This window comes from Alosa pseudoharengus, unplaced genomic scaffold (genome assembly GCF_046254945.1).
Source record: "Alosa pseudoharengus isolate Yale_2024_CS ecotype anadromous, Long Island Sound unplaced genomic scaffold, YU_APseudo_1.1 YU_APseudo_1.1_scf_8, whole genome shotgun sequence".
Classification (NCBI taxonomy): Eukaryota; Metazoa; Chordata; class Actinopteri; order Clupeiformes; family Clupeidae; genus Alosa; species Alosa pseudoharengus.
Window position 1 is genome coordinate 39,294,788 of NW_027468870.1, and position 25,699 is coordinate 39,320,486.

A 25,699-nucleotide genomic window follows, 5' to 3' on the forward strand; every position below is an offset into this window, starting at 1 on the left:
AAAAAAAACCTTCACAATTTATAATCAGGAACATCTCGGCGTCATGTATACCAACTTTGACATGAATCGGATCAACCGTCTAGGAGGAGTATGTTAAAATTGATCATGTCCACAACGCACAAAATCTCAATTACCTCACTTCCTGTGGGCGTGGCTAATGGCATGTTAATACAAAAGTTGTTTGTTTTTGGGAGTTACATACACCCACCAAATTTGGTGTGTGTATCTAAAACTATATGCCAACCACAAGTCACTGTGACGTAAGGGGGCGCTATGGAGTTCCTGGGCAACGTCCGGTGCCAAGCTTTTATCCCTGTCTATTCACTGTACCACTTGATGTGTGTGCTAAATTTCATGCGTTTTCGACCATGTTAACCACCTCAAAATATTTGCCAACCATGGGATCAGTCACCTAAGGGGGCGCTAGCGAGTCCCTGGGCCACGCCCGGGGTCAAGCTCTTGTACCTAACAGCGATGCGTGACTCCTGAATTTCAAGAATTTTCAACCATGTTAACCATCTCAAAAACAGGAAAGCAAAAAAGTGGAATAACAATAATAATAGTGAAAAATAATAATAATAATAATCCTTACAAAAACAATAGGGCCTTGCGCCCTTCGGTGCTCGGGCCCTAATAAGAGTGTCCATGGAAACCCACAGATCAGCTCTGTGCTTGGGTGTGGCCATAACGAACAAAGAAGCAACACTATTTTTGTGAAACTTCTAAAAAATAAAGATGACCAACTCTCATTTAAAGTTAACCTCGGTCATGTTCCTCTAGATCAGCGGTTCCCAAACTTTTCCCCCGCGTACCACCGCCTACATTCCGACTCGGCTCGCGTACCCGCACCATCCAACACATACATAAAAACGTAACGCATTCTATATAACCCCCCTCCCCCCCCCCCCCGCGTTGACAATATTTGTCCGTTTCCCGGTTTTAGGTGCGTGCATTTGGTCAGTTAAAAAGTTATGAAAATTAGACTGCATAGTAACTTCATCCACATACAATAGGCCTACAACAACGCATGACAAGGATGTATTTGTTTGGACAACATTAGGCTATACAGCCTAGAAAGGCTAAACTTAGGCTACCTTTAGTTTGTTAAATGTAAAGTCTAGCTTAATGTTACCTTTCTTGCCCATCTGAAATAACTCCTAGCTTTGCTCCTTCCCTCCTTTCTGTTTTTGTTGTTTTCAAAAACCTGTTATATCCGCGAAACTTTCCCCCCACGGACCATCCAACGCATTCAAAAGTAACGCATTCTATTAGCTATTCCAGGCGTCATGTTTAATAAGCTGCCCTTTTTTTGATTAACACATACAGAGTTTATAAATGATATCCTTTAATTTCATGTTTCCATATCATTATGACCTGATTCGAAAGTATGTATTTATTCATGAATTAATTACAAAAGATTTAAAATTTTCATTTTATACCTGTCCGCCATAGCCCTCGCGTACCCCCTAGAAGCAGCTCGCGTACCACCGGGGGTAGGCCTACGCGTACCACAGTTTGGGAATCCCTGCTCTAGATGGTAAAAATGACTTACTCGACCAATTGTTTGATTGCACCCAGTGCTGCATCAATATTAGCAAATACTGGTATCACCACTTCCCTGGTTCTCACAATGGTGAAGCCAGTTCATGGTGTGCATTGTAGCCTCCATTTTTGTTATAGTCAATTAACACATTACAGGATTATTGAGCGGAGGGATATAATTTAATTTGCTGTTGAATTTTACACCATAATCAAGGACTGTACCTTTAATTTTGTATTTTATTACAAAAACATCTAGTCAAACTATGACTTCTGTTGTGACAGATGTGGTTCTAAATAATGTATCTAAATAAGAGACAACAAAGATGCTGGAAATAAAAAATATTTTTGTATCAAAACCCTGAGTTTTAAAAGGCATGAAAGCAAGCATGAATGGTCATTTAGGATCTGGTTTTAAACAACTGATGTTTCAGGCTACATCACGATACAGACTACAAAAATTGCATTTTATCACCATGTTTATCAAAGAAAGCAGAATTGTTTATAATTTGCCATCCCATGAAGTAAGCAAGGATAAATATTACACCAGTACATCCAGAACCTTTAGTTTCTTCTGGAAATTCAAAAAGTATTAATTCTGGAATTAAAAATGAACTATTGCTATTTTCTCAAAACAGCCAGATAGTTCACTGTTCATCTTGTGTAGCAACATTCTTCTGCAGCTCCTGAATGACAGCTGAAATAAAACATGAAGATATTGTGACTACAGATACTATTGATAAACGATTTGCCCTACTTAGTGCAATGGGTTGGGAACCAAAACATTAGAATCAAGTAGAAAGAATCAAAACCGAGACTCGTCACCGTGTTCAGGAATCGATAGGCAGAACCAAAATAAAAATGTTTTTAAAAAATCAGAGATTATTTTAAAAAATTTGAGTTCTGCCTATTAGATTTGCATTCCCTTGTGAAACAATGCAAATGGGATACATGCTATGCAAATGGGACAACTGGACTTTTGTCAGCAAAAAACACCATTTTGGTGCTGTTATGCTGAATATTTAATTATCCATTAATGCAGAAAAAAATGATTACCTTGAATTATTTCATCCTTTATTTTCTGCAGTTCTTTGCGCATTTCCTCAAGGATGTCCTAAATACACAGAAATCAGAGTGACTGGAATACAATTTCATTAATTTCATCTATTGCTCAGACCATCAGAAACCAAAATGGAAACCAAAATAATAATATATCTGTTTCTGAAAGACTAGGGCTGCTTAGTATCCATTAATTCATGCATAATATGCCTACTTACCTCTTTAAATTTCTCCAACTGAGACTCACTACATGAGCCTACTTCACTGTTGTTGTTTGATGGCTTGATCCTTTTTTGTTGTGTTGTCAGACATTTAAAAGAATAAAGAATTTGCAGTCAATGAATGGTCAAAGAGAACGGTAAATGCTGTCTTTTTTGATGTATTTGTAAGTCTATGGCCCCTATCTGGGACCTGGCGCAAGTTGGCGCAAAGCGCAACACAAAGCTTATTCCTATGTCTTACACCCAGTCAGTGCATGGCGGATTTTTTTAAACTTTTATTAAACCTTGAAAATGCTAATCGAGCGCATATGATTGACTGTATGTGGTGTCTACCACACTCAATACTCCAAGCAAAATACACCAGTATAGAGACATATTACTACCTTTATAGCAAAGACAGGATTTCTGTTATCTGTTTTTCAGATGTTTCTATTTTAAGGACATGGATTTCTCCAATTTGAATTTGAGAGAATTGCATTCTATTAATTACCCCTGATATGTAAAATATATGTTAGTTCATACCCTATAAACCTCAATACCCTGCTCCCCCCATAATATATATTATCAAAATGTATAGAATTAAGTTTAATAATTCAGTAGCAATCATTGCCTATGTGCATGCTAATATCAAGAGTACACTGCAAGGCACATAGAGTATGTAAACCCAACCAACACTTTGTAGCTTAGTTGTTGAGGGCATAGCAGACTGCTCTATCCCCCCAGAGAGCCAGTAAAGAATACCTTGACACCGCTGCAGAGGAAGGGGAGGATGGGATAGGGCTGCTGCTCTCCTGAGGTCGAGGGCTGGATGAAGTTCTGTTTGAAAATTAGCATTGAGTGTAATCAGTTCACAGAAGAGTCACAGACCACCTGATTACAAGACAGCATCTTGCTATAACAGGCCAATTCTTACTTTGGCAGAGTAGAAGTCTTCTCCCAGGGTTTTTTGACATCTAAAATAAATGACAAAAAAGATTAGACAATACTAAGTGGAAATATAAGATAAATCAAGTTGAAGCTGGAGAAGTGCAATAACAGATAGTCTGCACATGCAATGTTACGTTAGATGTAAAAAATATGACCAGCGCCCAGTCCTGCACATTCTCTCCACAAAAAAAATCACGCTTGTCAATTTGTTTCCATATACTCCATCCCCTAATTTTATGTATGTAAATTAGTTTGTACATAGTGTGTGTTTGTTTTTATGTGTTTCTGTGTGGGTGTGTGGAGTGTGTGTGGGGGTGGTCGCTTGTGAGTGTGTGTGGGGGGGTAATTGGATGATTATGTGTGTGTGTTTATCTGTCTGTGTGTGTGAGTGCTTGTGTGTGTGTGTGTGTGTGCATGCATGCGTGTGTGTGTGTGCTTGCCTGTGTGTGCATGTGCATATGTGCTTGTGCGTGCATGTGCACTGTGTGTGTGCGTGCCTGTGTGTGTGTGCGTGCTTGTGAGTGTGTGCCTGCTTGTGTGTGCATGTGCGTGCGTGCTTGTGCGTGCACATGTACTGTGTGTGTGTGTGTGTATGTCTTTATGTGTGTTTGTGTGTGTGCATGCATGTGTGTATGTGTGTAGCTGATATGGCCCCCCTGAACGGAATTACTTGAAACTTGGCATTCAGAGGGTGTCATACTTATTCTACACTTTCCACAAATTGCGTGCAGTTTTGAACCTGTCAGCCAAAGATACCAGCGATTACAATGCCTCGTTTTTGCCTTTTCATTTTTAACTAGGTGGCGCTATACCTCAAATGAGTGGATATGGGATGTGTAGATATGGAGACCAACAAGCAAAAACAATTTGGTCATCCTAGGTCTGGCCTACCCTCGTTTGGAAGGCCCAGTGTGGGGGGCCAACCAAAACGAAAATCAATGGTTCCGTGTCATCCTTGTGGGCTACAAGTTTTGTGCAGCATGGTCTTTCAGTGTCCCAGGAATCGACAGAAATTCACCGAAGAAGAAAAAAAATCTGAAAGAAAAAAAACTCTGACTAAACCTATATGACCGCCGCTTCGCTAGCACGGTGGTCATGATGAAATGCTTGATATAGCTGAAGTGATTTGTTGGGGTCCTTGAGCCTCTCCCCCAAATTTTGGTCCATTGGTACCAATTGAGGGGAATAAGTCTCACAGTGATATTTAGTAAGGTATACAACTCTAGAACTGCATTGGTAGTAGCACTGTAGCTGCTTGGGAGCTCTGGCTGTTGGCTGCAGCAACTCGAGCTAGGTACAACCGATTGTTTTCAGGTTTTGTACCGACAGTACTTGGTGACCTCTAGAAACAGAGATCTATGTGAAAAATCACTGGTATTCTCCTACAACACTAGATAAAGTCAGGTTCAAAATTATTCTTGTTGTTTATCATTTTGGTGACATACTGTGTTACACAGACAGGTAAACAAATAGATTGATAGATATAGAGATAGATTAAAAAATAGTCATGGTCACTGAACTCACCAGTTTGGACAGACACTTTTGAAGCTGAGGACTCCTGAGTGCTATTACCCTACAACAGAACAACAAAGTCATCATTAATTTCTATTATTACCCTTAAGGCAACATTATTCTGAAAATGTTTAACTGTAATGATGATATAATAGTATAATTGTATATTATATACTAACATTTGATGTTTATAGTAATATTTACAATAATAATGTAAGTCTACATCAACTGTTATTGCAACTGCATGCAACTGCAATTGTTCCTTTAGCGAAGTGTATGCTGCAACAATTAAAGGTCAGGGATTTTACACGATTTCAAGCCCATAACATTTTTTGTCACATTCAGCAATCATCTCATCACGACCGCTAGCTGCCCATTCCATGAGTACAGTGTTAAAAAAACAGTCTCTGTAGGGAGCTCGGGCTCCGAAAACTGGAAACAAACAAAGTGGGGGCAGCCTGTCCCCAAAACAAAAACAAAACCCTGCAAGGAATTTCTCTGGGAATACTGAAGGTAGGGGTGAGCTACCTCTCTGGAGTGTTTCGTTTGGTCCTTGGTTAAAATATAATGTACGTTTTTATGCACAAAAGCGTCTGCTAATGAATGTAAACACAAACACAGACAAACATGAATCCCTGACTGGGCCTTTAACTGACAATGGAGCTGGCTACACCAGAAGTGAGAGAAAATGAAACCAATTTATTTTTAGTTGTACACTCCACAAATGCAATGCTCTTTTTCTATCTTGTACTCAATCGCCCAATTCACACCAAAGATTCGCGACAAGACGAAACCGTTGCAGAAAGGACTTGTAGCGGTGTGAATTAAATGTTGCACGTCGTTGCCAGCTGCTGCAAACCGTCACAAAGCATTCACCATGTCACAGTTGCAAGGTTTTAGAACACTTTTTCTTACTATTACTACTACTATTGTGACATCCGCTCAATTAAGTATAGAATTTCATGGATTGACTAGACTTGGGCCAAATTCAGTATTCATGTTAAATATTTTGATCTCATACATTTGAGAATATATGCACTCTTAAAACGAATGTGTTGTATATTTATCTGTAATGCTCTAACTTGAGCACAGCTTTGAGGATCAAAACAAGGCCATTGTGATCAGGTCAGATTGGAGTTCACAGGAACTTACACTTTGAGGATCCACTTTTTGGGGAGTAGGGGCATCAGTAGCTTTTCTCCTTAAAAACACAGGTGAAGGAATAACAGAGACAGGAGGGAGGATTTGTTACTGCAACTCATCACATCTAACAGTTTGTTTAGAGACAGAAGTAGTAAATAATGTGAACAGAAGAACTTGTAGGGAACCAACCGTCTTGCTAGCATGGCACTCATTTCTCCCATGAGTCCTCCACCACCACCGCCACCTCCACCACCACCACCACCACCGCCTCCTGAGCTTCCACTACTTTTGCTGTCTGATGCTTTGGATTCACTTTCCTCCTGCATTATAAAATGATTATCAGGTTTATCACTGCAATCTGTCCGCATGATGTTTCACAGACATGCCAGTACAGTAGTAGAAACAGCGATTAAGTAACTTTTTTTCCCCTTATAGCTGCTCTCAGCTGCCAGTGGTCCATCTCCTCACTTCAATTAAACTGAAATGACATCACTTTATATTACATGAAATATGATTATACTGTTGGCTATATGAAAACTGCAAATAGACCGAGTTGGTAAATAGGTGGGCTGTGTGACTGATAAAATTAACATTGGCATTGGAGACTTGATCTAGGATCTGTAGTCAGAGTAAGATGCATTTCATCACATTGTGTCCTAACAGCATTTGACACGAAAGAGCACCGAAATCGGACAGAGTTCATCTTCAGTTAGAATTTTCTAGCTTACTGCTGAGTACTGTTTGATTCCAGACACACTGTAAATATTAATTTGTAATGCTCCAGAGGAGTGTATAAAGCAAATGCAATATACCCAGTAAACCAGCTCGACAAACCCTAAACGCACAATCAGAGATAACTAGTACTAGAACAGGGGTTATCAACGTTCTTTGTTAATCTAGGTGTTGTGCTTCAGGCTCTATGTACATTCCCATAAAAGGTGCAATGTTGACACAACATATCATATTGTCACCATGTAGAGGTTTAGACCTGCATTTCAATAGAAAAGAAAGACAAACAAACAAAGAAAAACAAACCATAATATTTGACAAATGGGTGGGTTCACAATCAAGTTAAACGCCTAGTTGTACATGGCCTAAAATTAAACCTTCATGAAACATCATTATTTATTTATGTGTTTAAGAACCTATAGAGAATAAGGATATATACATGGAGAAATCACCTACTGCCCTTACTCTCACTTGTGTCTTATTGCCTAATTTAACGGATCATGAACTTCAGATGAACACACCAGTTTTGACAAGAAAAACAAGAGCATGTGGTCTATAGCAGTTCTTTCTCACCCTAGCTGCTTTACGTAGTTTAGCTCCAGCGAGGGCTTCTGCAAGCCCACCACCACTACCTCCCCCACCTCCACCAGAGGGAGGTGGAGGTGCAGGTGGAGGAGGTGGACCTGATCCAGGAGGTGGTGGAGGGCCAGGCGGGGTAGGTGGTGCTGCTGCTGATGTTGGAGGTGGAGGTCCGGGTGGTGGAGGAGGTGGAGGAGGTGGAGGAGGTGCTGCAGAAGCAGAGGGGGGAGCAGGAGGTGCTGCTGATGCAGCAGCCTGTCTTTCTCTCTCCAGATTCTCCTTTGCCAGCTGCTCTTGCCTTTGCCTCTCCAGTCTAGTCATACGGAGGCAAACATTCCATTTTTATTACAATTATCTTCATGAAAAAGAGACCAACAAGTGTGCACAGATGTCTTTTCAATTTGAAGAAACTGGGCAGCATATTGCACAGAAGGAAAAGATTTGATCTGTATGTATAGAATGTCTTGGACTGAGCACCTCTTCTGCTCCTCCTGCTCCTCTAGAGAGGGCTCGTTCTGTACAGGCGGTGGCACTGAAAGAATGACACGACAAAACAATAAACAACTTTACAACTAAACAAAAACAGGAAAATAACATAAATGCACTTGTCGAGAATATTTCCTACTTGTGTTTGACTGTCCACTCATTACATCAAGGGCATACATGATGCTATCAGCAAAAAGGGATGCATCCTCTTTAGTGCTGAAGTTGAGACCCCACACTTGGCGAGAATCTCTCCATTGGTGGAAATTGGGTGTTGCCTCGTTGTACTTCTGCCCTTTCAAAACTGGGCAATTCATGACCACCTAAAAGTAGGCAAAATGTATAATTACACAAATAGCATAGCATCATATAGTGCCATATAAAATAATTTCACATAGCCTGCCTACCCCTACATTATGCATATTTCCTTATCATGAGTGTATCGTCCATAGACTGTATATATAGAACTATACAGTCTATGGTATCGTCTTATTGAAATTTGCATTCTATCCTTTGAAGTGTTTGTAAATTGAGCCTATAATGGTTATGACCATTTGAATGACTGAGTAACTAGTAACTACAGTCCAAATGATGCCTGAGCTTGCACGTTACTGAAAGCAAGCTCTATTCTCGCGCTGAAGTGTCGTAGGAATTCAGTTGTTGCAGGAAAAAAGGTAAACAGAGTAGTGTGCAGATGTGACAGTACAAACTTTGAATTTAAATGGTTTCTTCACAACTAATGTGTAGAAAACACATTGTTTTGCCACATAAGGACCCTATCCATGTTGCACAGACCTTGACATTTTGAGTCTGTTAACCCTTAGAACCCTAAGCTGTTTTTAGGGCATTTTCACTACCTTTATTCATAAGGATTTATTCTGGTCATTGTAAGTGCCACACACATATTATTTATTGTTTTTTCAGCAGAGTCTAGGCTATCCAGATCTGCATCATTTTATGTATTAGTACTAGCATTGATTTTATTTTTATTTTTAAAGAATTAAAATATAAAAAGTGTATTATAAAAATTCTTATATTTCGACATGTATCTCACCACAGCAAGCTCATAGCTCTACATGCATTTCATGTTTGTGTAGGGCTCTGTCCTGAATCGGGCAATATAATTGCCATGTTGGAGGGATACTCTGGGGCTGAGCAATTTACAGAAATATGTGGTGTGTGATTTAAGGAAATAAATGCCATTTTTTATTTAGTGATGAAAAATGACTTTTCTGCGCTCCATATCTGTGACACGAACTGATCTGACCTGACTTGACCCGAGGTTGCCAACTTTTTACTGGATTGCCATGAACAAAGTAAAGGCAAAAAAGGTGTTTCTTTGTTAAACAAATTGGGATGCAATGTGAGCCTTGAATTGGATGCCATGCAGGAATTTGCTAGGATCTCAAAACCGGATAATGAACATGCTTTGCCATAGAGAAACACACGATAGCGCTGGATTATAAACATGCTATTGCCACAAAAACAGACAAAAACGTGGGGTAAGTCCAGCTATATGAAGTTATTATTTTGCTGTCACTTCGTCTGTTTTATAACCCAGAAGGATGTACTTGGTATCAAATGATAGCTCTGTGTCTCCTCTTTCATTTGACATGCGTAGCATATCTATCCGATCACGGGTCCGCGAGTAATTCAAACGAGAGTAATGGGTGTGCAGCGTTGGTTTGTGTACCTGACGTTATTATTTTGCAGTCACTTCGTCTGTTTTCATAAGCCAGAAGGATCGATATACAGCGGGGAAAATAAGTATTGAACACGTCAACATTTTTTTCAGTAAGTATACTTCCAGTGAGGCTATTCGCATGAAATTTTCACCGGACATTAGTATTAACTTAGGTAATCCACACATATATAAAAATCTAATGTCTAAAAGTAGTGTTATGAGTAAAAAAGTGGAATGGCACAGGGAAAAAGTATTGAACACGCTAAGATAAAGCAGTACACAAACGCAAGGAATGGCAAGGAACAAACTGGAATCTATAAGTAGTTAGAGAAATTATCCCTCCTATCTGTGCAAATTGATATAAGCTGGGTTAGTACATACTGGTGGGCTATAAAAAGTTTTTTTGTTAACAAGGTGTCACACAAGAAACATTTCATGATGGGTAAAAGCAAAGAGCTCTCCCAAGATCTTTGCAACCTTATTGTTGCCAAATATATTAATGGAACTGGTTACAGATGCACTTCAAAACTTCAGAATCATCCAGCAAGCAGTATTGGAGCCATTATTTGCAAGTGGAAGGAACATCACTACATCATCAACTGGCCATGCACAGGATCTCCTTGCATGATTTCTGACCAGGAAGTCAGAAGGATAGTCAGAAGAGTAGCCCAAGAGCCAAGGACCACTCTGAGAAAGCTCCAGAAAGATTTGGAGGCAGCAGGTACAATTGTTACAGAGAAAATCATAGGTAATGCACTCCACCGCCATGGCCTCTATGCACGCTCATCCAGCATGATTCTATTGCTGAAGAAAAACATGTCGAAGCTCGTTGAAAGTTTGCTACACAACATTTAAACAATCCTATGAAATACTGAGAGAATGTATTCTGGTTAAAAATGTAACTTTTCGGATGTCATACTACACACCATATTTGGAGGAGAAATGGCACTGTGCATCACCCTAAAAATACCCTACCAACAGTGAGGTTTGGAGGTGGTGGCATCATGGTGTGGGCTGTTTTTCATCTCATGGTACTAGCAGACTTCATACAGTTGAAGGAATGATGAATGGAGTCATTTTTTTCTGGGAGAATCTTTACATCCACCAGGATGATGAGGATGAGACATGGCTAGACCTTCCAGTAGGACAATGATCCAAACCATTCAGCAAAGGAAACTCTCAATTGGTTTCAGAGAAAGGAAATCAAGGCCCTGACTTCAATTCAATTGAACAGTTTTGGAAGTTAACTAAAGATCAGAATTTACAAGAGGGACCCCTGAAATCTTCAATATTAAAGGACTATCTGTTTAAAAGAATGGGCCAAACTCACACCAGAATACTCTGACTGATTAGTTTCATCATACAGGAAATACCTTGAAGCTGTCATTACGAATAAAGGCTTTTCCACAAAGTATTTAAGAAATTTCAGCAGGCGTGTTCAATACTTTTTTCCTGTGTCATTCCACTTTATTGCACATAACTCTACCTATGGACTTTAATGTTTGGATTTTTTTATATGGGTGGATTATCTGAGTTAATACTAATGTCTAGAGATGTCCGATAATATCGGCCCACCGATATTATCGGCCCGATATTAGCATAAAAATGTAATATCTGTTAATATCGTTATCGGATTTTTTTTGCCTTAAAACCGATAAAATAATGTTTGCGTTAGTGCCTATGCGCTCCTGAAGTGTTTACCGGCGCACAGATGATGACCTCATCAAGCTGCGTCTTGAAGCATACAAACAAGCGTGGATGGCTGCAGTAACAAACTTGCTCGCTCTGTTTCAACATTATGTCTGTGGTTTGGAATTATTTTCAAGTGTCTCCTTCTGACGTTAAACTTGCGATTTGCAATAGGCTTGTTTGAGATGGACTGAGTCTGGCTTACTAAGTAAACGCTATGCGTAAACGTGATCTTCAGAGGCTAGCCGGGAGGAGCTACAACAGAGGGCAGCTCATCCCGGACAGACAGGCTACAGTCTGCCTGACGTGACTCGCGGGAGATATCGCGGAATTTTGTTGGCAATAAATACAGCAGAACTTTCATTCTTACTCATTAAAATGAGCATGATGACTGACGAAATAAATCCTTATGATGTAGTTTAAATAAACCACTGTTGTCATACAGTTAACAGGCCTGCATTGTAGCACATAAATTCAATATCAAGTGTTTTCCCTATATGTGTGTCTATCTATTTAACCTACAGCAGAAAACAACAGAATATCCAAATGTTTTCAGTAGGCTAGCCTACCATTGTTGCAGAAATCACGTATAAGAAGGTATCCCTTGTTGCATTCAAGAATGCATCCAGTGGGGCATCACAATAACATTAAGCATGTTGTGTTAATTCCACAACAGGAGATATGTGATGTTACCTAAATTAGTTTTGAGGAAAAATAACCCACATATCGACATCGGTATCGGCTGATATCGGAATCGAAAATTGAGAGTTGGACAATATCGGCATATCGGATATCGGCAAAAAAGCCAATATCGGACATCCCTACTAATGTCTGGTGAAAATTTCATGCAAATAGCCTCATTGGAAGTATACTTACTGAAAAAAAGGTTGACGTGTTCAATACTTATTTTCCCCGCTGTACATGGTACCAATGGATAGCCCGGAGTCTCCTCTTTCATCTGATATGCTTGCCATATCTATGCGATCACGGGTTCGCAAGTAATTCAAACGAGAGTAATGGGTGTGCAGGTGAACGCAGAGAAGTATAGACTGTAAATATGATGCAATTTGATGCAAGATTTTTTAAAATGTTCATACTTTAACGTACAGACAAGTGCGTGGTCTCGTTGGAAAGCCCCACTTATCCTCTGTCACGCAATAAAGGTTTCATCTTGCTGCGATGAACAGTTGCGGAGCAATGTAACAGAGAAGAGAGGGTGTGTTTTTTGACGCACTTTGCGTCAATCGGGTTCTAAGGGTTAAGAGGCAAAAAGGCACGTTTAGATGATGCCCCCAGACCTAGCATTGTAGCTCACTAGAGCACTGGCCATTAGCTGCAGCTACTCCAGTTCGGTAGCACCGATTTTGGTCATGTTTTTTCCTATCAACACTACTCGGTAAAAATCGGCCACATTTCTCCTTTAAAGGTGCTGTAAGCGATGTTGGGTAACGTCATTTCTGTTGAAATTCAAACAAAATAGAGGGCTAGCTCGCTACTCCCTCCCCCTCCCTCCCGTGCAACTGAAACTGTCCTAAAAACGCATCTCCTTGGTGATTGGCTGGAACAGTTTGTTATGTTTTTATGGTCAAGGCTGGAACAGGTTGTTTTTGTTGCTGTTTTTGGAGCCTTGGCTATCCACAGAGACCGCATTTTTTACAGTGGATTGTGGGTTACAGGCAGCTAGCGGATGGTGAGGTGATGTTTGCTGTATGTGACAAATTTTTTTTTAACTTAAAGGTGCTCTAAGCGATGCCACTCGTTTTTTAGGCTAAAAGATTTTATGTCACTTACTGCAAACATCACATAACCAACCGCCTGAATACACTGTAAAAAAACGCGATCTCTGTGGACAGCCCAGGCTCCAAAAACGGCAACAAAAACAACCTGGGCAAACCTAGCCCATAGAAACATAACAAACTGTTCCAGCAAATCACAGACGAGATGCGCGTTTAGGAGAGTTTCAATTGAACGGGAGCTGCACGGGAGGGAGGGAGAGGAAGTAGCAAGCTCTCTGTTTTGTATGAAAGTCAACAGAAGTGACGTTACCCAGCATCGCTTAGAGCAGGGGTCCCCAACCTGTTATGTACCATGGACCGGTTTGTTTCCTATTTTTTTTTCACGGACCGGCGGGGGGGGTTCCATGTTCCATATGTGTTGTGCATGCAGAACTAGCTCCAGTTATGTATGAACAGTGAAGGTAACAATCTCTTAAACATGTGAAAAACGTGAACTTGAAGAAGTGAAAATTGAACAATATGAACTATGAATATTGAACAACTCGAAGCTACATCTATAAGTGTGAACATGCTTAACAAAATATGGGAACAAAACATGGGAACTAAACGTGCATTACGAATATAATCAGTGGGAGCCCTGTGCTTGTTTCCCTGCAACAAGAAGGTTCCATCTGGGGGTGATGGAAGACAGTGACACCCTCAGTGTGTTTGAAATGTCCAGTCGATTGCGCAATTTGGTCTTAGTTGCAGCCATTGCTGAAAACCCGGCCTCGCATAGATACGTGGTGGGAAATGGTAGCAAGGTTTTCAGCGCTTTTACGGCTATCTCGGTATATTCTGCTTTTGTTTTGATCCAAAAACCCGCCAGGGAGGTTTCCTTATACACACTCTTATAAGACCACCGTCATTTGCAATTTCGATCAACTGCTCTTCCTCCTGCGCTGACAAGTTAGGACTATTCGGGATATTCACAAATGGGTTGCGGACCCACTCATTGGTTTGCCGTGGATCTTTGGAGGATGGGAAGTAGGCTAACGCTCAAACTCATTTGAAAGCGCAACAAGGTGATCGCGCACCAGCTGCGAGAGAAAGCGCCCTGCCTCAGTCTCTCCCAAAACCCTCACTACTGTTTGGAACATATCAAATGCTGGGCCACTAACTTATATTTTTAACTTATCTTTAGAACAGAATGTTGTCCCTGATGTCTGGAAATCTGCTTTAGTTGTACCCCTACTGAAAGGTGGTGATCCAACCAGCTTAGATAATTACAGACCAATTTCTAAGCTATCAGTTATAGCCAAAATCTTAGAATCGATTGTCAGCGAACAACTGAAGGAATATTTGGTTAGCAACAACATTTTGTCTAGGTTTCAGTCCGGTTTTAGAAAGAATCACAGTACAGTAACTGCCACTATGAAAGTTCTAAATGACATTACCTGCTCCCTAGACAATGGAAGTTCATGTGTTGCAGTGTTTATTGATTTGACTAAAGCTTTTGATACTGTCAATCATCGTATTCTTCTATCGCGTCTATACAGTATTAGGTTGGGTTAGGAACTACTTAAAGAATAGGTGCCAAAGGGTGCAAATTAAGGGGTGTCTTTCTGATAGTCTCAGTATTGAATCTGGTGTGCCACAGGGGTCCATTTTGGGTCCACTGTTATTTACATTATATATCAACAATCTTGGTGATAACCTATCAGACGCAAGTATTCATTTATATGCAGACGACGCCATCATTTATTGCCCTGCATCGTCTATTGACAGTTGCATTTCAAAGCTGCAGGAAGCATTTACAATAGTTCAGCGCAATCTCCTCTCTTTAAATCTAGTTCTGAATGATAAGTAAACAAAATGCATGGTCTTTTCTAGGAAACATAAATGTAAATCTTCTCTACCACCTCTTTACACTTTGCAGGGCAAAGCTATAGAACTGGTCTCCTTCTACAAATACCTAGGCTTTGTGTTGGGAGGAGGACTTATCATTCAAGTTACATGTTAGACAATTACTATCTAAGTTAAGGCTAAAGCTGGGGTTTTACTTTCGGAATAGTGCCTGTTTTTCACAGTCAGCCAAGAGAAAGTTGGTGGAAGCTACCTTCCTACCTGTCTTAGATTATGGAGATGTTTTTTACAGAAACACCACTAAGGCTCTTTTACATTCATTAGATTCTGTTTATCACTCTGCTCTAAGATTCATAACTCGTACACATTACTTCACTCATCACTGTGCACTGTACGAAAGGGTAGGTTGGCCCTCACTTCACTTAAGAAGGTACAAGCATTGGCTTACATTTGTGTACAAGGCCATAGTTGGCCAGCTTCCTCTGTATATGACTAGTCTTTTAACTGTCAATAGTCAAGGGTATAATCTGCGTACAAGTAGATATATTCTTTTAAAAGTTCCTTCAATGAAGACTGAGTTTGGAAAAACTGCTTTTATTTATAGTGCATCAACTGCTTGGAATGACATTCAAAGATCGTTGAAACTTACAGTATTTATTTCAATCAATGAATTTAAGTCATATCTCAACCAAACATTCCAAACTGTCTGCACCTGTTCCTAACTTTTAATTTTGTTTCATTGTCGTATTGTTGTGTGTGTGTGTGTGTGTGAGCGTGTTAGTGTATGTGCGTGTTGTGACTGTTGTTTATGTACTTATTTTTACTTTGTCTGTCTCTATTATGTTCACTGTGTGCTGCTACCTTGGCCAGGGCTCACTTGTAAATGAGATACCCATCTCAATGTGATTTTCTTCCCTGGTTAAATAAAGGTATAATAAAAAAATAATAATAAAAAAAAATACACCCCGGTCCACTCGTCGTCCCCACAAATCAAGCTTGGCTTTAAATGCAGCGACTTTATCTGCCAGTTTAAAGACAGTCGTCATTCTCCCCTGGAGTGACAGGTTGAGGTCATTAAGCAACCCGAATATGTCAGACAGGTAAGCGAGTTTTGACACCCAGTCCTCATCACTAAAATGTGCAGCTAACGGTGACTTTTTTTCTGTAAGAAATCTCTGCAGCGGCTCTCGCAACTTAAACACTCTGGCCAGTGACCTGCTAAAGATGCTTGTTTTTTGTTGCTCATTCTAGCAGTTTAGCTAACTTCGTGTGACACTACCGTTCGCTAAGAAGGTGAAGTGAACTGACCTGAGGCTGCGCAGCGCTGAAGGCAATATGTAAAAGTGTTGAAGGCGGGACAGACAGACTTAAGAAATTAGACCTTGCAAAATGCAAACATGCGTGCAATCAAACAACTGCATATAGGCCTATGTCATGTAAAAACGTGACATTATTGCGAATTAAATTTAATTTAGTTTGCATGCATTTTTTTTTAAAACTCATGTCGTAGGCTATGGCCCGGTTAGGAATGTCCCGCGGCCCGGTACCGGTCCGCGGCCCGGTGGTTGGGGACCGCTGGCTTAGAGCACCTTTAATGGTGGAATAAGGGAAAGAGAATAGTAGCTTAGTCTGCTGATTGAGTAAGAGGTTTGTGATATACAGTACTTTACACAGGCTGTCTAAGCATGGTCGGAAGGACTAAAGTTGATACTGGTAAATTGCAATAAGATTTCCACTCATGGACGTAGAGTATACACAGCACATACTAGTTTACTTTACTCTCGTTTTATACTGCTCTAGGTAGATTGGAAAATATGAAAACATATTTTGTAGTCCTCGCCAAACACATTGATTACATTTCACAACAACACATACACAATAACAGCATACTGTTATCATACCTGTTGGTCAGCTTGTATTTTGCGACCCACGACTCTGAAGGAGTTGTTGCTGGTATTGTGGTATATGTGTAGCCGGCTAACACTTTGAGCACCTGATCCTGCAGGTATCCATCGTTTGCTGGCATCATCATACATCATAACAGTAGCCCGAGCCTGGCAGATACTGGACTCACTGTCATGAGACACAGACATGGGAAAAGGGCAGATAGGATTTAGAAACATATGTCCATGTTTATTGTTTAAACAGATATACAAATCTGTACCAGATAAAAAATATTTACACATAACATAATAACATAAATAATACTTGATAATGCTGAAATGGATAACCAATGAAACCAGTGATCCTGCTGACTTATCAGACCTGGTTGGATACAGATTCCAGTTACAGACGTTTCTATGGCCATTTCAAATGTTTCTTCTGCCTTCTTGGGGTCATGAGCACGTAGACAGCATGCCGTTCTACATCACCTATTTAACTGACTGATGCTAAACCACTGCTTTCAGTTCTACAACACTGAACTCCACCATCAGTTTCCAACAACATCTCGATTTAGCAGACCAAGAAACAACACAGATTATTCAAAGAAACCGTGTCTGTGTTTTCTATGGAGTGAATCTCAGTGTAAAAGTAAGTGTAGGCAAGACAAAACCTCAGAAGCTAGTACCGGTAATGCTTTCTTGTCTCATATATCTGGTACCCTTACCCGTGGTTGTGTTGCTAAGATGGTAGAGGTAATCATTTAAGCCAGTTGATTTCAAAAAACAACTCAGTTTTTTAGCTTTTGACTGAGACTTGAAAAAAAAAGCACAGGCCTAAGGTATTAGGTATAATAGTTATCAAAAGATGGTTCATCGAACATATTTCTGCATATTTCTGTGCAGAATGGGGTGCAAAGGATAAAGATTTTGTGTGCGAGGCTGTCATGTCTAGTGGAGATGCTCTATGCAGCTCATACTGCGGTCGAATAAAAAAAGAAAAGTTACTGCACAGCTTCACCTGAGTTTGCCCTATAGCGACTGTCAGAACAAGGTGGGTGCATACACTTTCCCTCAAGCTCAACAAAGAGAACACGTTTCTGAACTAAGAAGGCAACACACCATTTTATGCCCCCATAAAACCAGTTCCTAAAGTCCCTCAAATCTAAGAGTATCAAAGAACAGGAATGTCCAGAGTATACTTAATGTGAATCAGAATTACATGATAAGTGTTGCATTTTGCCATCGGATATTGGGCTTGGAGAGAAATAAAATGAGTTGAATATAGTTGAACTAAAATAATAGCCAATAATCATAAGGTTAAAATGTGCAGAATGATTTAAATGCTTGAAATGCCTCTTGCTTTAATAGAATACATATTCAAGCTCAATGCATAGCAGTGGCTGGTGTAAAAATACTCAGACAGTTCATCTAACCGTCTGAGCTGAAGACAGGATGTGCATGTGTGTAAGTGGCTTCCTCTTACCCCTGCAGTGTTAACACTGAATCTGCTGTGATACTTCCTGTGACAGTACTGACTCTCTGACCACTAGTTTCAGTCACTGTACTTTCTCACAGCTACCAAATAAGGACGGGCCAGTCTTTTGGCTAAGTCTTTTAGCTTGTTGTTGCTGTGAAAGCTCAACATGTCAGCACTGGCGTGAATGCGCAATCTGATAGCAGGTAAATTGTAGGCTTAACATTTTGTAACACAGCTCAACAGATGTCAGGGTAAACAGGAAATTGTGGTCCATTGCACACTTCAGAATTGTCAGGGTCATGCAATAGTTTGCTGTTGCATATAGCAAATCGCCATGTTCCCATCCTCATTATTCACCAACATGCACCCCACTAACTAACCAATGTCCAAAGCTGTCACTAATATACCCTTTATCTATCTGTCATTTGCACCTCCCATGTGCAGCAAACCATCTTTCATGTGCATTGCTCATATCTTGCAAAAATGCTCATTTAGCGCTTCTGCTTGCTCATAATATGAGCAATGTATGTAGACGTACACTGGAAATGAAGTGCAGCCTACTGTAAAAGACAAATGGATCGAAAGTGCATTTAATATGTGGAAGTCTGTGATGTTTTGATAAGAGCCTATGGTAAGTAGTTCCCTTTTGCTGAATTAAAAAGGAACTTGACATGCACAACAATGATAGCACTCTTACATTATCACAACTTACTTGCTTTTGGAACATGAACTCTTGTCCTCTATAAGAACCTAGCACACATGTAGCCTATGAGAGGAGGTGTAGCATAATGGCTTTTCTAGACAACCAAAGGAAGCTTAGCTAACTACATGATATACCAGGAGACTTCTTTACACAGTTAGCTGATCTCAGTTCTATTGATATTTGATATTGTATGGCAATGCAATCACCATAGGTTGGGAAAAGTGGCCTACATCAAGTCTATAACAATAAATTGTTAATATTTCCTTTGATTCCTTTCAAAATCTGATATAAAACAGATGAGGTACATTTAAGCTTAGTGAAATAATGTATATAACCTGCTATAGACATGGGAAATATTTCAGGTGGTGGTGTTTGGTTTACAATGCAATTTGTAACCTAAATTGTGCCACTTTAATTTAGTCAATTTGTCATTTATTTATAATGAAATGTTGCTGATTCACAATGGTTTAGGAAACTAATGTATAGGCTACTGCTTGGACTGAATGCCAATATCCCTCCTCTGTGGTATAGAAGATGAGCGGTCATAGACCTGTCAAAAGTTTGTTTTTTTTTGTCAAAATTTGCTAACATCTCAATGGGAGAGAAAGCCACTAACCTGTCGTCATCCCTAAATCAAAAGTGTCATATTGACGGAAATCAAAACTATAACCATTTTAATTCGAATCAGAATAATTTCGTCTTTTGGCTACTTACCTCATTATGGCGAAGAGGCGAATCTGATTTTCAGATCACGCAGCCAACTTTTTGATGATGAAGTATTCTAGTGAAAAAAGGTTACCAAAAGATCTTTGGGAATTACAAGTTACAGGAGGCTAACACAGCAAACACGTAGCTTAGTCTTCGCCGTGTTTAAGTTCACAGAGGCTCGGTAACCCATTTCCTGGGTTGGTGGTGAAGAAGACTTTCTGTAGCCTTGAGAGGGCGATAGAAATGACTTACCAAATCACGAGAGAGCAACTGTCAGCGACCACCTTCAACTTCCATCCATGTTCTGCAGCATGAAGACACTTTAGCTGAAGGCACTAAAAACAATTAGAATATAGCCTAGCGGTGATAATAGGTCGTGTTAACTCCAAACAGAATTAGAGTCGCAACCAACTAACAAATCAATCAATCAGCCAGGCTTTAATTGCATGTAATAACAACAGTGCAACAAACCACCAGAAATGCATGGGGGTGTTTAGGATAAAGGGGGTCTTGACAGTGGGTCCTGAAGAAAAACACACAGGAAAGACATCAGCAAAGCCTTACAGGCAGTGAGATAAGTACTTCAAACAAAAGCAAAAGGAGTAGGCCCATAGACATAATATACATTAATAACTGCTTTGTGAAGCAGGCTTTAGCAATCCTATGAAATTTCACATTTATTAATTTGCCAGATGCCTTTATCCAAAACCACTTACAGCAATATCCTGTAAAACATATGGTGGTGCTCCAAAATGCCTTGTGACTGTGAAAGCTATTAATGTGACCTGCACCACCAACTGTAGTTACAGAAGACGATAATAGAGAATGCATGCTAAAAACTTCCTGAATGTAATTAAATCTAATAAATCTAATAAAATACTGAATGACCACAAGTCAAAATAATTGTATTGCACGTCCAGAACTTTTTATTTAGTTACACCTAAACATATATTTATAAAGATTTATTTACAAAAGCACTGAGGGCTTGGGCAGCAAGGCTTGTTGCCATGGATCCCTTTCCAATACTTGATGTAGCAGTGGTCATCTTAAGTCTGTCAAAGATCAAAAATGATCAACAGAATGTCAGCACATAGTATGGTGACTCTTCCATTCAGCACTATGTCATGCTCAGAATAAAATGAACTTCACACAGCATTGGTTGGTATGCCTCTGGTATGTCTGTCTGGTGTCACCTTATGACCTGGACTGAATTTAACCTTGACCTGTCCTTGACCTCATATGGCCTGGACTGAATTTAACCCTGACCAGTGAAATGGACAGACCCAACCAGACAAGTTTTCCTCCAGGTAGAGACATAAAAATATAGGCCTACGCTGCATCGACCGCTACTCCCTACTAGCGCTGACGAGATTTGGAGCCGCCATCTTGGACCGGTCATCCACTCCACTCAGTGTAATCTGTTTGGCCGGTGCGATGAGCTGTCAGCGCACTTAATTAATCATATCTCACTGAATACTGAACAGATTCTCACGTGGGTTTTTTTGCTGCAAAGGTCATACATGTAGCTATGATACAGGACACATGATTTAACGTATTTTAATATTCATAGTGGTTTAACAGTAATAGAATATTCTGATATATGATATAAAGTGACCTGACGTCCGATATCAAAACTGGGAAAATAATACATGTTTGACAGCATAGACAAAACTAGTTTGATACAAGTTTAATGAGTTAAATATAGTTCACAGTTGACAGAAAAGTTCCATCAACAGCATTATTCACAGAAAGGTTCCATAAACATTTAAGTGAGATCAGTGCCATTCAGACATCTGAGGGGTATTCCAAGTAGGCCTATGTGGTTTAGTGACAAACTTGGGTAAATTGACAGAATAAGTTGTAAACCTCCCAGTAGAAAAGCTGTATGATACAGGAAACATGGTTGTGTGTATTTTAATATTCATAGTGGGCTTAATAGTAATAGAATATTCTGATGTATGATATATTCTAAAGTGATGACATCCAATATAAACACTGGGAACATAACTAATCCATGTTTGACAGCATAGACAGAAACTGGTTTGATGTTGAAGTTTTAATGAGTTAAATTGACAGAAAAAAAATCCATTAACATTTTCAGTTCAGTGCCATCAAAAATAAAGTTTGATGAACAGACATTGGTGTGGCATAAGTAAAGGAAATGGAGTAACTGGGTTCAATATCAACAGCATTTGTTAGACAAGTTCCTTAAATATTGTAAAGTGCAAGTTTGTAGGTGATCCTTAAAAAACAGACATTGGTTTGGCATAGTAAGTGTAACAGTTCATCAATTCAAGACAAAAAGGTGACTTGTCACTTGTACAGTGTCAATGGGTTCATCAACAGCATCTGTTATTTACAGTTCACAGAAAGGTTTCAGCACCAATGAAGAGATTAAATAAAAAGGAATTAAGAAACATTTTAGAAACTGCTAAGATCAGCCCCGTTCATTTAGCCTAGAAATCTAGACGCACCCTAGCGGCGGCAAATTAATTTGCTCAGCCTGTACGTCTAGTATAAAACCATAGGGATTTCTATTGGCTGACGCCGTGGACGTCATCCAATCACAGCGCTCTATTTTGTTAGAGAGTCTTAAGGCGGGCTTAACAGAAAGACGACAGTCATGCGATGGTAGCAACAAGGAAGGTGGCTATGGCGAACGAAGAGCGGTTGTTTGAATCGGCGTTGGCGTCAACTTTGGAGGAGTTGGACTTGTGCTTTTCTTTGAAAGTTGAGCAACACAATGCACTTAAGTCATTCCTTTGGAAGAAGGATGTATTTGCCGTTTTGCCGACCGGATACGGTAAAAGTTTACTTCCCCGTTCACTGTTTTCATCGCTCTGGCCACGTCATCCTGCTCTTTGTTCTGATTGGTCGTAGCGCTGGCCTATTGCATGCCTAGGCAGTTTGAAAGACAATTCTCTGCCCGCCCCTTGGATTAAGCGAAGTGAATGGTTCGATTCCAGACTATACATTTCAATGATATAGGATGGCCTGCCAGGCTACCGTTCATTGCAATCAGTAAAGAATCAGGGAGTGTCTTCACAGGCTCAGTGAGACAGAGGCTACGGTCATGCAGTTGGTTCTATGATTTCGACAACTGGTGCATGTAATTTTGTATGTTCCCACCTTGCTAAAATTGCTTGGGTACACTTTGGCTAAGAAAAAAAGTGCTTCAGTGGTAGTGTGGTGAGGTCCCTAAGTACAACCGACTTTTAAAGTGTACAAAAAGGTTATAACCAAGGCTTTGAACCGGTTCATGGGCCGAAAATGAAAACCTGATAGATTGCTAGGAACAAAAACGAAACCGGAGACTTATTTTTTTAATGTTCTAGAACAGAAAAGTGTATTTGAAATAATAGTAACCGGTAAATAAAAAATAAAAAAAGAAAAGTTATTTTTTCGTTCTTTTATTGTTATAATGATTAAAATAGGTTCTCCTTGATAACTGGTGCAGAGTTTGCGCATGTCAGTGAACTGTGAACTGTCTCTTTAAAGTTAACCGTAAAATTAAATGTGTCCCCCGTCACTATTTGCAACCAAAGGAGGTAATTATTGTGCTGTGTAGCCTACCTTATAAATGTTGGTCTTAGACATCAACTTAATTTGAATTTAATTTAGTTTGAGTTTTGTCAGGATCTGGCCTGGACTGTTGAGTTTGTGCAACCCTGGTGGCCATTTTGTGTATTGTCCTGTGTTTGTTTTTGCCTGTTCCCCATGTGCTTTGTGTTACCTGCCTGTCACCTGTCTTTGTCTCCGCCCCATCTCCTTATTTGGTCTGGGCTTCCTGTCTTGTTAGTTTTCCCTCCATTCCTGCCTCCTCACCTGTTCCCTGTTATTGTCTCGTTGGTTTCGTCCAGTCCTCTGTCTTTCTGTTAATCTGTTATGTGTATTTCTACCCTCCTGTTTCTCTGTTCCTTGTTGGATTGTCTGTCTGTTTTGTCTAGTCAAAGTCCTGTGTGTGTGTGTGTGTGTGTGTGTGTGTGTGTGTGTGTGTGTGTGTGTGTGTGTGTGTGTGTGTGTGTGTGTGTGTGAGAGTGAGTCATAATTTGCTATTAAAATATTTTTAGTTATATTACTGCTTAAATCCAGCTTGCTCTAAAACAAATAAAAATGTGCAAATATGGCAAGATAATGATAGACGACCAGTGTGAAACAAAGTTAGACTTATAATGTTTAAAAGCTTAGAATTGAAGTGTGTTTTCTTAATTAAAAGCATACATTTTTGCTAGAATAACCTGCTATGATTTGAGAGAGTGTTTTTCTTGAACATATAAGAAAGTTTGCTTATAAAACTTAAAGTGTTTTGCTAATTTTTACATAAAATGTGTTTGCTTAGATATAAAAAGTTTGTGTTAGAATTAAAGTGTGTTATGCTAAATGAGATGTGCTTTGAACAAAATGTAAAGGCAGAATGTAAGAACATAATGTACCAGCTGTAAGAAACTGTTTGTCAGCAAAACAAAAAGCTGAATGGCAACTAAGCAAAACCAAAAAGCAGAACCAATATTTCATGGTGAGACATAATACCAAACTAGGACATGTCCTGCCTGACCGAGAGGGGTATAAAAAGAGAACGGCCCCTTCATCAGGGTTCTTCTTTTTCTTTTTCATTTTTCTTTGGACCGAGCATTTAGCCTTTAGACTTAGACAGTTTTCTTTCTTTGTATTTTTTAATTTGTATTTAATAAAAGTCAAAATCCTAACCTTTGATTAGGGGTTTGTAAAAAGACCGTCTAGCGTTTTCTCGTATTTTTCTGCCTCTCCTGTGTTGCTGAGAACCCGGATGCCTTGCAACAGGGCCTCCTGCTCCAAAGACTTGACTTCGCTCCGGGTAAGTAGGGCGTCCGTTTGAGGGCTACTTTCTAAGACACTGTATATGGGCAAAAACATACTGCACTGACATACACAGGAGTAGCGAACTCAGCCAGGCATTTGGGAAGGAAAGTCCTATGCTCCAGGGCAGACAAAAAACCAAAAAGGCTTTGTTAGCAAATTTATTTGGCACGACAAATTGTTTGTGAAGCTAAAGTCTAGGACCCGTTGTGGTCTAAATGCACATCACACACCCAAGCGAGGATACGGAAATCTGTCTGATAATTACAAGTGTATTTATAGATAGAATCTAAATTGTTATAGATCCGTTGTGGTCAATTGAAGTTCTTATATGTTACAAGAACTGTCATTTAAAAAGAGCCTTAATTTCAATTTGACAAAGCTCCCAAAAGAATAGGGTAGTTGATCTTCCCTCCGATCTAGACAGACAGACAAATGTCTGTAGTGAGTTTTTACCCTCTTTACATTTTTTGTTTGTTGAATGTTGAATAAAAATACATTGCACCCAAAATTCCTTGTTGTGTTTGGAGGCGCCTTGGTGAAGGTTCGTTTTTCAAATGTGTAGAGCTTAAGTGAGTTTATTTCTTCAGCTGTAGTAGTGAGTTATTACATTGTCATTACCTGAGACAATTAAACTTTCTAGCACAGCCTGGGCAGGATGTGTAACCATATAACCCTGGCCTATACCATGACTAAGTGACTAAGCTTCGTCTTGAAAACCGACAACTTCATGCATATTACTTTCTGCACCAAAGATGACAATATGAATAATTCAAACAACATTTGTTCATATATGCATAGCCTGAAAAGCAATATCAAATGAAATTGATGCATAAAAAAGTATTCAACTGGGTTTTTAATCTTGATAGTCTCTGTAGTAGCCTACAGGAGTTGGGACATTGCTAATTCTCTCTCACAGCTTACTTAAAAAGTACTTTATCACACT

General features: G+C 39.7%; 1 protein-coding gene across 1 annotated transcript; it reads right to left on the reverse strand.

Annotated features, from left to right (window-relative positions):
• Positions 1–1,700: 1,700 nt before the first annotated feature.
• Positions 1,701–20,163, reverse strand: LOC143112923 (vasodilator-stimulated phosphoprotein-like). Its single transcript, XM_076275351.1, has 13 exons — positions 19,924–20,163; positions 17,048–17,219; positions 8,335–8,515; positions 8,187–8,241; positions 7,704–8,022; positions 6,591–6,721; positions 6,411–6,459; positions 5,271–5,319; positions 3,733–3,772; positions 3,561–3,635; positions 2,817–2,886; positions 2,596–2,653; positions 1,701–2,236 (listed from the first exon to the last, which is right to left on the reverse strand). Exons 1-13 carry the CDS (start codon positions 19,926–19,928, stop codon positions 2,187–2,189), a joined length of 1,254 nt encoding a protein of 417 aa, XP_076131466.1. The 5' UTR covers positions 19,929–20,163; the 3' UTR covers positions 1,701–2,186.
• Between the last annotated feature and the right edge of the window lie 5,536 nt (positions 20,164–25,699).

What these genes read in the sequence shown, in the direction of transcription:
- LOC143112923 (XM_076275351.1), bottom strand. An exon ending in AAGACTTCTACTCTGCCAAA is followed by an intron (nt 3,636 to 3,732) that starts GTAAGAATTGGC and finishes ATTTTCAAACAG; the next exon opens with AACTTCATCCAGCCCTCGAC. An exon ending in TCCTCTGCAGCGGTGTCAAG is followed by an intron (nt 2,887 to 3,560) that starts GTATTCTTTACT and finishes ACAACAAAAAAG; the next exon opens with GATCAAGCCATCAAACAACA.